This window comes from Leuciscus leuciscus (genome assembly GCF_965113295.1).
Source record: "Leuciscus leuciscus genome assembly, chromosome: 7".
In the NCBI taxonomy this organism is placed as follows: Eukaryota; Metazoa; Chordata; class Actinopteri; order Cypriniformes; family Leuciscidae; genus Leuciscus; species Leuciscus leuciscus.
In genome coordinates this window covers 2,677,420-2,692,179 of record NC_138731.1, presented here as the reverse complement: position 1 = coordinate 2,692,179, position 14,760 = coordinate 2,677,420, and the positions used below count along the sequence as shown (strand labels likewise).

Genomic DNA, 14,760 nt, shown 5'->3' with positions numbered 1-14,760 from the left:
TCATCGTCCAGCTCAGTTCAGTCAAGTCAATAATATTACTATTGAACTACTATTGAATATTACTAATATGAAAGTTCTGGCCGATAAGGGTAATTCTCTATATTTGACAGCTGATAACTCTAAATCCCAATTTTTAGATAATTTTTAGAGCTTGTTTCAAAAACAAAAGTCTTGCAATTAAAAGCCATTCAGCTCTTCATCGTGAATCAGACATGCACAGGACAGTAGCCTATAGTGAACCTGTGTGAGATTTAAAATAATGGTTTTACTCCTATGGCCAACTTTCAAAAAAAAAATATATATATATTGCCCTACAAATAAATAAAATAATGCAAACCAGTCATTGGACAACATCACTTGCATATAAAGAATCAAAATGCACGTGTCGTGAATAAATTAAATGGTTTACCCTTTGCACGGACAATAGTACAATTTTTTAAATAAACAATATTGATGAAGTAATATAAGATTCTAGATGCGCTCTTCCCGTAACAACGGCTAAAAGACGTGCAGAGAATTTACAACTTTCTTTTACAGTAGTGTTTTCATTTTTATGTAGCCTATATGTGACCCTGGATCACGTCACCAGTCTCGAGTCGCACGGGTATATCTGTGGCAATAGCCAACAATACACTGTATGGGTCAAAATTATCTAGTTTTCTTTAATGGCAAAAATCATTAGGATATTGAGTAAAGATCATGTTCCATGAAGATATTTTGTAAATTTCCTACTGTAAATATATAAAACATGTATTTGTGTGAGTGAGTGCAGCACAATCGCCAACATTAATGCACAACTTTAAAGGAGATTTTCTCAGTGTTTAGATTTTTTTGCTCCCTCAGATTCCAGATGTTCAATAGTCGTATCCTGGCCAACTATTGTCCTATCCTAACAAACCACACATCAATGGAAAGCTTATTTATTCAGCTTTCAGATGATGTATAAATCTCATTTTCAAATAATTGACCCTTGTGACTGGTTTTGTGGTCCAGGGTCACACATATGACTTAACTATATGACTTTTCCTTTTCAAAGTGATTCCAAATATATATCAAGCAATTCAAAACCATAATGTTGAACAGAGCGCATCTGAAATAATCCATTATTTATTGGCTTTAATATATATGGTTAATAACGGTAACATAAAAAATGAACATATATCGGCCGATACTGATATATCGTGCATCCCTAAATAATAATATTATTATTATTATTATTATTATTATTATTAATAATAATAGAATGAAGCTTCTAATCAGAAGTTGGGAGCTGCAGTATCAAGCACACCTCTTTGCTCTGCTGTTGGTGAATGTTGGAGCTGTGGTTTAAACTGAAGTGTTGAGCTGTGTTGGTAACGAGGCTATAGTTTGCTAATGATGTTTTGGGGGAACACACCCCAGACTAGAGGAAGCCCATTAACACTAGAAGTGCCAGAATTCCATAACTACTAGAACTGCCGCAAGCGGCCATTTTGACCACTAGATTCCAAACTCTATATCTTTAATGATAAATACCAAATTGAGAGATTAATGCATTTATTGTATTAGGATATCTTTTAAAAACAAAACAACACCAAACTGTACATTTAAACAAGTTTAATGATACATTTATAAATAAATAATATCCGTAGATGTCCTGAACAAAATGACGGAGTAGCCTATGCTTTCATGTTTCCACTGTTCGATCGCGCCCCCGCCTTACACACACACACACACACACACACACACACACACACACACACACACACACACACACACACACACACACACACACACACCATATTCCAGCATTGCAATCTTGACATCACAGCCTGTTCATTATAGCCATAATAAAATATAATAATAAAATAGTCAACCTAACATATAAAAATTCCACTGCTCTGTTTATATAGTCAGTAGTACAATTCGTACCATTTTTGCGCGTGTGAAGAGGATGATTTTTTCCGTCGATATTGGAACGTGAATGAAGTACAAAGCCTATAATAAAGGATAGTTTACCATCCAAATACATCACAAATGTTGAAACATTTTGATTCTAATTAGAGAGTTACGAGAGCCCAACGCCGCTTACTTTAACTTTCGCTTATAAAGAATTTCATTTTGGCTTGTTTATAGTTATTTTTTCATTCTTGTTCTGTTCTGAATATCATTACATTTAAATGATTTGTTGTGGAATATGTTTTGTGTATTTTTCACCACATTTTATTGTTGTGTATATTGGTATATGTATCAGGGATGTCCCAATCCGATCCACGGCATCGGTATCGTGCCGATACTGGCCCAAAACGCTAGATCGGATATCGGAGGGGAGAAAAAAAATTATCCGATACAATACCTATTAGGGGTGGAACGGTACATGTATTCGTACTGAACGTACGTTCGGTGCATGGATTTACACAGAGAATACACGGTATAAAAATAAATAAAACTCGCGTGCACATTAATGTAATACGGAACTAACGATACTGTTAGATACGCGCATAGACATATGCAGGTTCTTTAGGGACACCTAATCTGTAGCCCCGCCTTAGCTCTGAACGCGCGTCTATATCGCTTCAAATGCTCGCTTCAAATGCTCGCTTTATCATTATACGCGCGCGGCGCGTCCTATTCGCTTTGGACGCGCGAATGGATTCAAACTGTTCAAGCATCGAACTAGACGCGATAGACGCGAATTTGACGCTCTATTCGCGTTTGGTGTGAATGCAGCAAAATGAACAGGCTGCGATATCAAGATTGCAATGCTGGAATGTGTGTGTGTGTGTGTGTGTCAGAGGAGAGGCACGGGCACGATCGAACAGTGGAAACATACTCCATCATTTTCATACAGGACATCATTAACCCTCTGGAGTCTGAGCAGTTTTCTGGGCCCTGGAGGTGTTCTGACATGCTCTGACATTTGTGCTTTTTTCAGTTATTTATAAACATGTTAATGGCAAAGGTGTAAATTCACTCTATATATCACAAACAGGCCTACCATAATATGTGATCACCATGCATGTATATGGATGTTGTCGCTTTGAGTTCTGGCTTCAAAATGATGTGAAAATAGTCTTGCTTTATCGTTCACATAAAACCATACATTGATTTAAATTGATGTAAAACAGGTTTTGCTTGGAAAGCCAATATGCGAGGGGGGCGTGAACGAGGAGTGGTTTACACCTTAGAATACAATGTCCCACCCACTCTGCATAATGATGAGCCATTCACTCAGGTGTGACACTGACTGAGCCACAATGCAAGGACAAAAGATATATTTAGAAGAAGACTTATATTGACCATTTAAGATTATGCTTACATCTATCTTGTAAATATGTTTTGCTATTTTATTAAAAAGGTTACAATTACAACAATAATTACAATTTCAACAATATTTCAAGTGTACTCTTTCTTTGTAAAAAAAAAAGATTATAGGCCTACATTTTATCTATGTATTCATTAGTTTTAATATAGTCAACATTGGAACAGCTAACCTCTTAGTTGATGACTTTATTTTTGACAAAAATAGTATTTTATATATATAGAAATTGCTAAACAAAAGCTTATTTGATGTGGCAGTATATTCTACAGTAAAAACTGTACCCAAATCTAGTCAACAAAATGTTGTCTTTCATATTTCGCCTGACTGTAACGTTGTTTTTATGAAATATTAGGGCATATAAATGTTAATTTGCAGTTTAATATGTTGCTTATACAAATAGCCTACATTTTTACTCATCTCAGTATAGCAATACAGTTTGCTAAAACATAGGGGTGTGACGAGACACGAGATTGGGTTCACGAGAACGAGACGACGAGATTTTTACACAATTTTTAAGAAATCCTCAATGATGAAATATATGAATGGAAAATAGTATTTTATTCAACTGAAAATCACAAAATGCAAAACAATTTAGGTGCATTTTGAAATCAACTTGTAATGAATGTTATTTTACTTCTATTTGAATGAATTCTATGCAGTAAAGGACATTGCTATAAACTCTACCGTCTGGCTTCTCCCCTGTACGATTTCACATGAGAAATCTAACTCCTTTCCACAAATCGAACATAAAAAAATAAAACAGTATAAATAAAATAAATATAAATAACTGAAATAACACTTTAAATGCAAACAGTAAGTGTGTATCCATAATCAAAGTACTGCTCTCTCAAAACTACAAGTTCAAACAGAAACAAATTTTTTCTTCAAGCATGAAAAAGAGATAAATGAACTACACAGAACAGCCTAAGATTATGGTAATGTTCTTTTTCAAGAATATAAGCATGTCGACGATTTCTGGCAGCAGTTGAGACCTTTGGGCAGGGCTGCACGATATGAGGAAAAGCTGCGATGTGCGATAACATTGTTTAATATTGCGATGTCGATATGACTTGTGATATGTGAATGTTAGCTATACTGTTCCCATGTCTTAGTGCTTTAATAGGTTCTTTGCGTGATAGGTCAAATGTTTTAATACCTGCCTGGTTCAGATTACACTATTTTAGCACGATTTTGGCACGATCCGTTTCGTGGAGATTCGGACAACGGGCGTCGGGACGCAAGATTCGATCGTTTCATTTTGTATAGTGTGTCATAGTGGGCGATAACCTACGCGTCTGCGATGCTTCAGGACATCACGACAGAAAGACTAGCATGTTTAATTTTAACGGTCCTCCACGACGGGTTGAGTGCGAGCGAGAGTGTGTGAGAGTGCGAGCAACAGTGAGTGTGCGTGCCCGAGTGAGCGTGTGTGTGTGTGTGTGTGTGTGTGTGTGTGTGTGTGTGTGTGTGTGTGTGTGTGTGTGTGTGTGTGTGTGTGTGTGTGTGTGTGTGTGTGTGTGTGTGTGTGTGTGTGTGTGTGTGTGTGTGATTGGCCCGGCACACAAATGATTTAAAAGTGGCAGGGGCATCTTCAATACTAATTTCACCCTCACGCTCCATCACTGACATCACAACAACTCACAAGACAAAGTTTCACCTCGACGAGAAATCTCGTCGCGTTTTAATCTCGTCACACCCCTACTAAAACATCATCATTCATTCACACACGCGATTTAAATTTAAACTGTCTTTTTGCGAGCTGTGGTAAACAGCACATCTCTGCCGTTCATTCATTCATAAACAGAAACCCGATTCACGTGAGAAGGAAAAAAAACGTACTACAGTATTCCTCAGCTCGCTCCTCGATATACCCGCACTTCTGAGGGACATTTTCCATTAGTATTATTCCTCACAGCGCTGCAAGACGGTGTAAACAAGTAATGATCTGAATAAACTTGTGTGTTTTCTCGAGCTGATATGGGGGCGTTCACAGGATTGCCTCAGCCATTTGCGTTTGAATAGCGTGCGCTCTCCGTGGGCGGAGTCACATTACATTTGAATTAGCTGTAATGAGCTCGACTGGAATCGCTCTCTTTTAATACAGATTTCACAAGATGAGAATATTTGTTTTTTATATAAATTACTTCATTTAAAAGAAGAGAATTCAAGCTTCATGCCTGTGTGTCTGTATGTCTGTTTGACTGAGTATTCGCTCAGTTATTGTTCATTTTCGGACGCGTTTCAGAATGGACTTCACTGGCAGAGAGAAGACAGAACTCGCTTCGTGTTTATTTTTCTTTATTTGGCAAAAAGCACAACACTTTGTTTTTATTGTGAGTATACACAAAAATAATACACATTTAACAGAATCGATTGATGTATGAAACTCCTATGGAAAATCAAAGTCAACAGAGTATTTATGAGTTTCTTTTACACTGATAAAAAAAAAAGCGAGCTGGTATCGCCGGCGATACCGTAGACCTCAGGGGGTTAAACCTGCAAAAAGTGTTTAGCCTACTTATATTTGTGTAAAACACAACATTGTGCTTTTGTCAAACTGTAAACTCTTGTCAAACTGTAACTGTCACCCAACCAAAATCACACACACACACACACACACACACACACACACACACACACACACACACACACACACACACACACACACACACAGTTTAAAAGCAAAAATGATCTCATCTTTTGGACATTCATCATATTGCATTGGTTTTCATTTCTTGTCCTAAAACAGACTAATCTTTTTATTTTTAAGTTACACATTCTACATTGATTAAAAAAGAAAATCAAATGTGTTTTTAAAAGTAGTATTATTTTATACAGAAATAAATTATTTATAATTCAGATGAGAATAAAGTTCAAGTTAATTTAAATTTTAAGGAAACAAATATATTGATCTAAAATATAGCAAATTAATTTTAAATTCATTCAGGTTACCAAACATATCTCAAGGCCTTTTGAATAAAGGGTGGCAGTCTTTCATTATCAACTGTTGTTGTGGATATACTGGAGAAGTATTTGTTCTCCATTTGAGTGAGATGTTTTTATGTGGCTAATTGAGTAAAGTGCTTCCATTATATTTTATTATTAGTAGTATTAGTTCAAGAATAAAATAAAAATATCGGATTGATATCGGTATCGGCAAATAGCCAAAGCTGCGGCATCGGTATCGAATCAGAAGTGAAAAAGTGGTATCGGGACATCCCTAATATGTATAATAATACCGCGAAATTCAGTACGGTCAATTTGACAGTCTATGGCCGAAATAGGTAAATATGTTCATTTGTTTTTTTGCCTTGTGTGTAATTTATATGAAAAACATTTTAAATGAAAATACAGACACTTTTAGGAAAAGTCAGGTACCAGCAGGATGTTATTTATTTTTTCAACAAAGTTATTGCAGATATAAAATTCAAAACGGTCAAAATGACCGCCATGGCACTTCTAGTGTTAACTGTTCCTTGAAGATTGCTCAGAAGTGACACAAGGTGTCTCGCTGATCTCAACACTCCAGTCTCTCTTGTGAAAGAAACCTTCGACTAGTAGAGCTGAATCTCATGTGTCCTCCTGCCACTTATAATGATTGTTCATCTCTTTCTCTCTGTTGTTTTTTCTCATTTAGAGTAACTTGGTTCAAGCCCACTATCTGATTCCTGAAGAGACGACATGTGAGAGGGTGTCATCAACTGAGGCTCAGTTAAACAGTTCATCTAAAAACTATCCCAGCAAAGCCAACAACCCACTGAATGTGGTGGAGGATTCAGGGATCAGCCGACATGAGGAGAACTACGCCAACCAGGTCTGGGTTTTTATTGTCATGGATTGTGAAATTTGTGCCTTTAATATTCTGTGAGATTTCCATCAGGCTGTGTCCATAATGCAGATGATCTGATCAGTTAATCACAGTTTACAGGTCGAGTCCTTCATTTGCTGGAGCCGTGCAGTGGTGGAGAGAGCATGATCATTTACTGAGGACAAGTAGAAGTACTGGAAATAATATGACTCGAGTAGGAGTAAATAAGTAGTTTGTAATGTAGTAACTTGAGTAGTTATTCAGCAAAGTACTTTAGTATTATTATTATTATTATTATTATTACCCAAAATGAGACGTTGTTAGCAATATGGAGAACTAAACACTCTCGTGTAATTTCTCTTTCATTCACACTGGTAGCCGGAGCTAAACTTATTTTAATCTCAAAACTTAAAACTTATGACGTTACAATCAGGGTTTGAAATGAACTTTCTCACTCACCGGCCAATTTGGCTAAGTTACCGGCCAAAAAAAGAGAAATAAACCAGATTAACTTTGTCAGAGCTTGTGTATAGACATCATGTTTGTGTGTGTGTGTGTGGTGTGATCCAGCATCTCCTCTTCCTCTTCCTCTTCATCACCACACATGTGTTTTAGGTGGACAGATGTAATACAGCACACAGAACATCAGAAACATGAAGGATGATGAAGATAACAATGTCTTTTCTGTTAATCAAATGCTGTTTAATCTTCACTGTTGCTTCAATGCAGATGATCAAGCGCTGTTATGTGTAGTGTAGTGACGTGTGTGTTCAAGTAAGCAGATATGAGCAGATTCTGTGCAATACACTGGATTTAATACATCATGATGATCATTATTAGAGCTAAATCTGGTTTACACGAACTTCCCCAGCAAAGTGAGGAAACACAATAAAAGATTCACGCCACATTTGCCAGCGTTACTCTGCCACTGTTGATTTATACCCGCATTTTGGAGGTGTTCATTTCTAACCCTGATCACTACAGCTGAACAACATGCAGATAGAGACCGTTAGACTAGAGAAACATGAAGACATGAACACGACTGTGATGATCTGTGTTTATCTGTGTTCTTCAAGACATAAGAATGGCTTTCATAAGAATGATGTATATTATAATGCATCGTTAATCAACATAGCCTGTATCACAGTACAGAATTTTATTATATATGAAGACTTCAGATGCAAAAGCCTCTAAGTGCCATCTGAAATTTTCTTCTAAAATTAGTATTTTTATCAAGCTTGTATATATATTAGGGCTGGGTAAAAAATATAGATTTCTCGATTTTAATCGATTCTCATTTTTACAAACCGATATCGATTCTTAAATCCCAGGAATTGATTAGTCATCCTGTTTTCAGTTGATGAATGAATGTAACATTGTAGCGCTGCATCCCATCCAATAACTCACAATAATCTTTGTGCTTTGTTACTATTGATATGAAACAAAGTCTCAGATTTCAAATTACGTCCGTTTTCTTACGAAATTCAAAAACATAAAAACCGTGTCGGCGCTGTGGCGTGAGATCGCTCTGGCTCATCTCTAGAGAAGCACATGATCTTCTCTTCCGCCTTAATAACACCAGTTACAGCGCGAGATAAACATGAATGAGCTTCTGAAAGTGTGTTAAAGATAGAGTACAACTTATCGAAGTCCGTATCATGTGACATGGAGTCGCTCAAACAGTGTTTCAACCGTGGAAAGATGTTAGTAAAACAGCTTGTAAACAATGTCATGTAACGTCACATTTACCTCAGAAAAACCATATCCAGTGGCCATAAACTCATCAGTCAGCGAGAAATATTACCTCTAGAGAGGAGCATTCTGCTAAATATATGCACCATATTACATATTCATTATCATTTTTAATGTTCTTCAATATTTAATGCATGTTTGAATAAATCTGGCAGGTTTTTATGACAGCCACCATTTAAATTTTTTATATAATTTCATATAACTTTATTATTATAAAAATAAATAAGTGTATTTTAAGTGTTTGTATACAAATCAGTTCATTTTTACCTTCAATATGATAGTAGGCTAATGAAGCCTATAGGCTACCACTGACTCCCATAGTTTACAGCATTAGTGAAGAGATTTGTTTTCCTTGAGAAAATTTGCCATGTATTGTCCCTGATATCCAAAATAATCAATATTGAATCGAATCGTAATCGAAATCGAATCGAATTGCAAACTTGTGAATCGAAATCGAATCGAATTGTGAAATTTGTGTCAATACCCAGCCCTACTCATTTAAGTTCAGTAATTTCACTTTAATGACAATTAATAGGTAATTTTCATTGCCATTAAAGTGAAATAAGTGAACACAAACATACAAGCTTGATAAAAATGATCATTCTAGAAGGAAATCTCAGATGGCATTTTGCATCTGAAGTCTTCATATGTTGTGTCTCGCTCTGTGATAGGAAGTGACATGGACCACAGAAACTAGTTACTTCAAACACGACTGACGGGTATATATACAATATATACAGTGATTTTGGAGCAAAACATGATATTAATCTCATAAATTGTGTGCTTGACGTTATGCAAAGCAAACATACTAATTCCTGTTGCCAAAAATGATTGTTTTGTTACTAATTTTGAAAAGTAAGTCCAGGTTTAAGAAGAGAAAAGACAAAGAAGGGCAAGTGAGAAAGAAATGAGGGATTAAAACAGTATGAAAAGAAAAGTGCCAGTAAAAAATAAAGTGGGATATAAGTTAACATGCTAAATAAAATCTACTGAACATACGCCGGAGACCACTGTTGCTATAGTAACGAACACACTTTTACATGCACCTGATTGACAGATGAATCATGTGATCTTATTTCACTGTTGTTGCTGCTGCCACCGTGGGACATGTTTATTGACCGCTCCTGCACTGTTGTTCTCACAGGCCGACACAGATGATGAGGAAGACTACGAGGAAGAGCACAAAGGCACCTACACCGGGTGTGTAATCGATGACAGCGGTTCGGACACTCATAAAAGCAAAGAGAAGGCTGTAGTGTCAACTTTGCACGGGAGATCACAGCACTTTTCTGGACAGGCAAGGGAAGAAGTCCATCATGATGAACCCGAGTGTGTACATGCACTCAGATCAGTGTTCGAAGATAGCAGACATAGACAAACTCATTCAGAAGCAAAGGGGAATGAAGACGCTTCAGGGAACATCAACTTGTTTTCAGTCACTCTGAGGGCTCTGGAACCACCGGAGGATGAGGTGTGTGAACCTCTGCTACTGGAGTCAGTGCTGGGATTATCTACATCTGACGACTCTGTGCTGGAGGAACACACTGAGGAAGAGGAAGAGGAGGAGCTCCTACTGGAAGCCACACCGACAGACATGAGAGCCGGTGTGGAAGAGGACTCGCCGTCAGGATATATGGCGACCCACACTGGAAACATTAGTGAACTACAGAGGTCCTCGTCAGAAGAGACGGATTGTGACACAGACTATTTAACACGGTGAAGATGAGAATATTTATCTGAAGACTTGCAGAATTTAAAGCAACACTAAGGAACATTTTTTACCTTAAAATAATGTTTCCAAAATGGTATCAGTGGTTCATCAAGTGGTAACAGTGTGAACGGCACTTCTGGCTCCGCTTTGCAGCTCTATATCTGCTATAACCGCACGACTGCCAGATCGGGTCGCGTTTCTGTAGTTCGAATGAGACATGAGAAAACTACAACTTTGACTTGCTTTACGTCAAGTGTTACAATAGTCATTATTTAGTTTTTCTTCATTTCTGATGTCGCAATACATCATACTTTCATGAAAGTATGCATCATACTCTACCTTGACATCGTTCATTCCACAGCCGGTGCTGGATAACAGCGAGCGCGTGTGTGACGGTCGACTGCGGGCGGAGAAATCATTTACGACAGCGGTAATGGACAGTTCCGCTTCCAACCTGTAGGGGGACCGCAGAGGAAAAGTTCCTTAGTGTTGCTTTAATGAACTTATCATAGAATGAAGCATATGATTGTTATTACCATTGCATACTTAAGTGAAGGTGTGCCTAAATCATGGAAACTATCAGAATTAAATGAAGAGACAGATGCAGCAACATGGTGATAACACTGGTAATACACTGCAAGTCAATGAGCAAGAAATGGAAGAGCTTAGGGTTTTATTTTGTGAAGGGATGTTGTATATTTATAGGTCTGGTCCTCGAAACTGATTGGCCACTATAATTGTGAAAATACCGTATTGTTCCGAATATAAGATGACCCCCTTTTTTCAAGATGTGGGCTACCTTTTGGAAAAAGAGTTTTTGAAGACCACATTTTTATAAAGAAAATATTTTTCATATTGCATATTTTTGTAATGAACGTATGATAAATACTGGTAAAATGCCCCAATTTTTCTAATTTTCTAACATTTAAAAATAAACACTTTTTGGCATACCATAAACAGCCTGTAGCCCGTCTGAAGTATATAACAATTAGGCTATCCATCTAGCCTGGGGAAACCCAGACAAACTTCCGGCAAATTTAGATTTGCTCTACAGTAGTCTGGCAAAGAGCCCATTCAAGCCCATTTCCAATCAGAAACGTGGAGGCGGGCTTTACACGGTGACGATCGCTCTGATTGGTTTTAGGTCTATCCAGTTGCACCCAGAGGCATTAGAGCGACGTCTGTTGGTGACGCCCCTTTGGAAATGAGTTATTATTGAAGCTTTGCCAGACCATAACTCAGTTACTACTGAGAATGGTCTGGTTTTAACCAGGCTACTATCCATCTCATAGTGAAAACCATGTAGCCTACCAGCATTTCATCCACAGTAGAGGTGAACTCTTACTGTAGTTTTGAGATACCGTTTTAAGACTCACCATCTTCTAACATTACACTCTGACACAGCGTATTTCTTGGTTTAACACGTGTCTGGCGCCACCTATTGTTGCCGGCGTATTATTGACATGTATTTCTAAGAAAAAAAACATTGTCTTATATTCAGAAGGATACGGTACTACTGTTGTTGTGTCAGAATATAGTGTTTAATATAAAATCTGTGGTTTATATATAAAAATAGAGTCTATTTGAAAATGTGGTCCAACTTTTTTGAAGTTTGTGAGGTTGATATAACATGAGATACTGTCAATCTCTGATCTCATGAATCCAGTATTTGACCACAGTCAACATGATGAGATTTGGAACAAGGTAAAGTTTTATCATTTTATATTTAATTTAATTTAAATGACGGACTAGCGCACTGGTTTTGTTGCCTACTTTTTGACTTAATTGTTGGCTTTTATATTTCCTATTGTACAAATGTCTTATACTTCTATAAGTGCTATTTTTTTACATTTAATATCACTGTTCAATAAAAAAAAAGTTTTGTATAAATACTTGGTGTTGAGAAACAGTCTGTGTGTTAGTTTGGTGGATATTCAGTGACTTCAGTGCAGGTTACACACTAGGAGGAAGCAGGAGACTGACTTTATGAGAGAGATAGTTCAGGGCTTCACAACCTCTATTTAGCACTATTACTATACAGAATGTTTCAAAGCAGCTTTACAGTGATGACACGAAAATAATACAACAAAGTTTGTTTCTATAATAAAATAGCGTCATAGTCTAGCTTTAGTAAGTTCAGCGATGGTTCATTACTGTTGTAAAAAAGTTATTAATTTGGTTAATTTACATAGTCGTGGTCAAAATTAATGGCACCCCTGATAAATATGACAAAAATTGGCTGTAAAAAAATAAATCTGCATTGTTTATCCTTTTGATCTTTCATTCAAAAAATTCACAAAAATCGAACCTTTCATTGAAGTAAAAGAATTGAAAGTGGGGGGGAAATCACATTATGAAATAAATGTTTTTCTTCAAAACCCGCTGGCCATAATTGTTGGCACCCTGTTATTAAATACTTTTTGCAACCTCCTTTTGCCAAGATAACTGCTCTGAGTCTTCTCCTATAATGCCTGATGAGTTTGGAGAACACCTGACCAGAGATCATTCCTCCATACAGAATCTCTCCAGATCCTTCAGATTCACAAGTTCATGTTGGTGCTTCTTCTCTTCAGTTCACTCCACTCATCTTCTATAGGGTTCAGGTCAGGGACTGGGATGCTCATGGCAGAAGCTTCATTTTCTGCTCAGTGACCCATTTTTGTGTTGATTCTGATGTTTGTTTTGGACCGTTGTCCTGATGGAAGATCCAACCACGGCCCATTATAAGATTTCTAGCAGAGGCCGTCAGGTTTTGAATTTTTATCTGTTGGTATTTGAATCCATAATACCATGTTTCTGAACAAGAAGTCCAGGACCTCCAGCAAATAGGTCCACAACATATGAGATCCAGCAGTGTATTTAACCGTAGGCATGGGGGACTCTTCATCCCTGTTTGCACTGAACACATCTGCTGGGTTTGCTGCCAAAAAGCCCTTTGTTTTTGTTTGATCTGACCACAGAATCCGGTCCCTTTTGAAGATCCAGTCGTGTCTGACCACTGAATATGCTGGAGTTTATTTTTGGAGGAGCGAGGAGGATTTTTCTTGAAACCCTCCCAAACAACATGTGGAGATGTAGAGGTTGTTTGAGAATTTTTTTTTAGGATTTCTGACCCCAAGACTCAAGTAATCTCTGCAATTCTCCATCTGTGATCCTTGGAGAGTCTTTGGCCACTCAAACTTCCCTCCTCACCGTCCGTTAAGACAATATAGACACACGTCCTCTTCCTGGCAGATTCGTAATATCTTTAGTTGATTATAACTTCTTAATTATTGCCCTGATGGTCAAAATGGGGATTTTCAATTCTTTAGATATTTTCTTACAGCCACTTTCTATTTTGTGAAGCTCAACAATCTTTTGCTGGACATCAGAACTATATTCTTTGGTTTTACTCATTGTGACGTTTGATTCAGGGAATTTGGCCTTTGTGTTTCCTCATATTTAAACTCCTGTGAAACAAGAAGTCATAGCTGGACAATTTCATGTTCCTAGTCACCCTGGTGTGCTAAAAAAAGTCAATATTAATGGGAATATACTTCAGAGATATTTTTCTCATAAAAAATTCTAGGGGTGCCAACAATTATGGCCAGCGGGTTTTGGAGAAAAACATTTATTTCATAATGTGATTTACCCCCCAATTTCAATTCTTTTACTTCAATGAAAGGTTAGATTTTTGTGCATTTTTTGAATGAAAGATCAAAATGATAAACAATGCAGATTAATTTTTTACAGCCATTTTTTATCATATTTATCAGGGGTGCCATCAATTCTGACCACGACTGTATATAGCCGCTCTGGAGAAAACATTGTCATCGTCCAGCTCAGTTCAGTTCTCATATAATAATGTCAATGCAGGCAGATCAATATTATTGTTGAATATTAAATGTCCCCAACTAAGCAAGCATAACTCCATCAGTGACAGAATGGAGAAAAAACCTTGGGAGAACCCAGACTCAGTCGCTCAGTTCTCCTCTGGCCAACGAGCGAACAGTGTGTGATTATGATTTAGGCAGCGTTACAGGTCAGAGGTCAGATTGGATTGGAACAATCAGAATATTATCCAGTTCATCTGGTTGAAGATCGGAGTCACGCCGGTATGGAGACGAGTTTGGTGAGGATCAGTGCCGATGGCTGTCGTGTCGATGAGGCCTTCACAGGGGAGAGTCTAGTTGGCACAACCTCTGCTGA

At 37.4% G+C, this 14,760-nt stretch overlaps 1 protein-coding gene and 1 long non-coding RNA gene across 2 annotated transcripts in view; one reads left to right on the top strand and one right to left on the bottom strand.

Moving 5' to 3' along the window:
* The window catches only part of crfb1 (cytokine receptor family member b1), a 37,363-nt gene extending 24,899 nt beyond the window's left edge, over positions 1–12,464 (top strand). Inside the window, exons 9-10 of the mRNA XM_082176178.1 lie at positions 6,939–7,115; positions 10,006–12,464. Of these exons, the coding sequence (XP_082032304.1) occupies positions 6,939–7,115; positions 10,006–10,581 (753 nt within the window). The 3' untranslated portion in view covers positions 10,582–12,464. The remainder of the gene's footprint in view (positions 1–6,938; positions 7,116–10,005) is intronic.
* LOC309503562 lies at positions 295–2,435 on the bottom strand. Its single transcript, XR_014207731.1, has 2 exons — positions 1,753–2,435; positions 295–1,697 (listed from the first exon to the last, which is right to left on the bottom strand). It is a non-coding gene; the product is annotated as an uncharacterized lncRNA (long non-coding RNA).
* Positions 12,465–14,760: the final 2,296 nt, after the last annotated feature.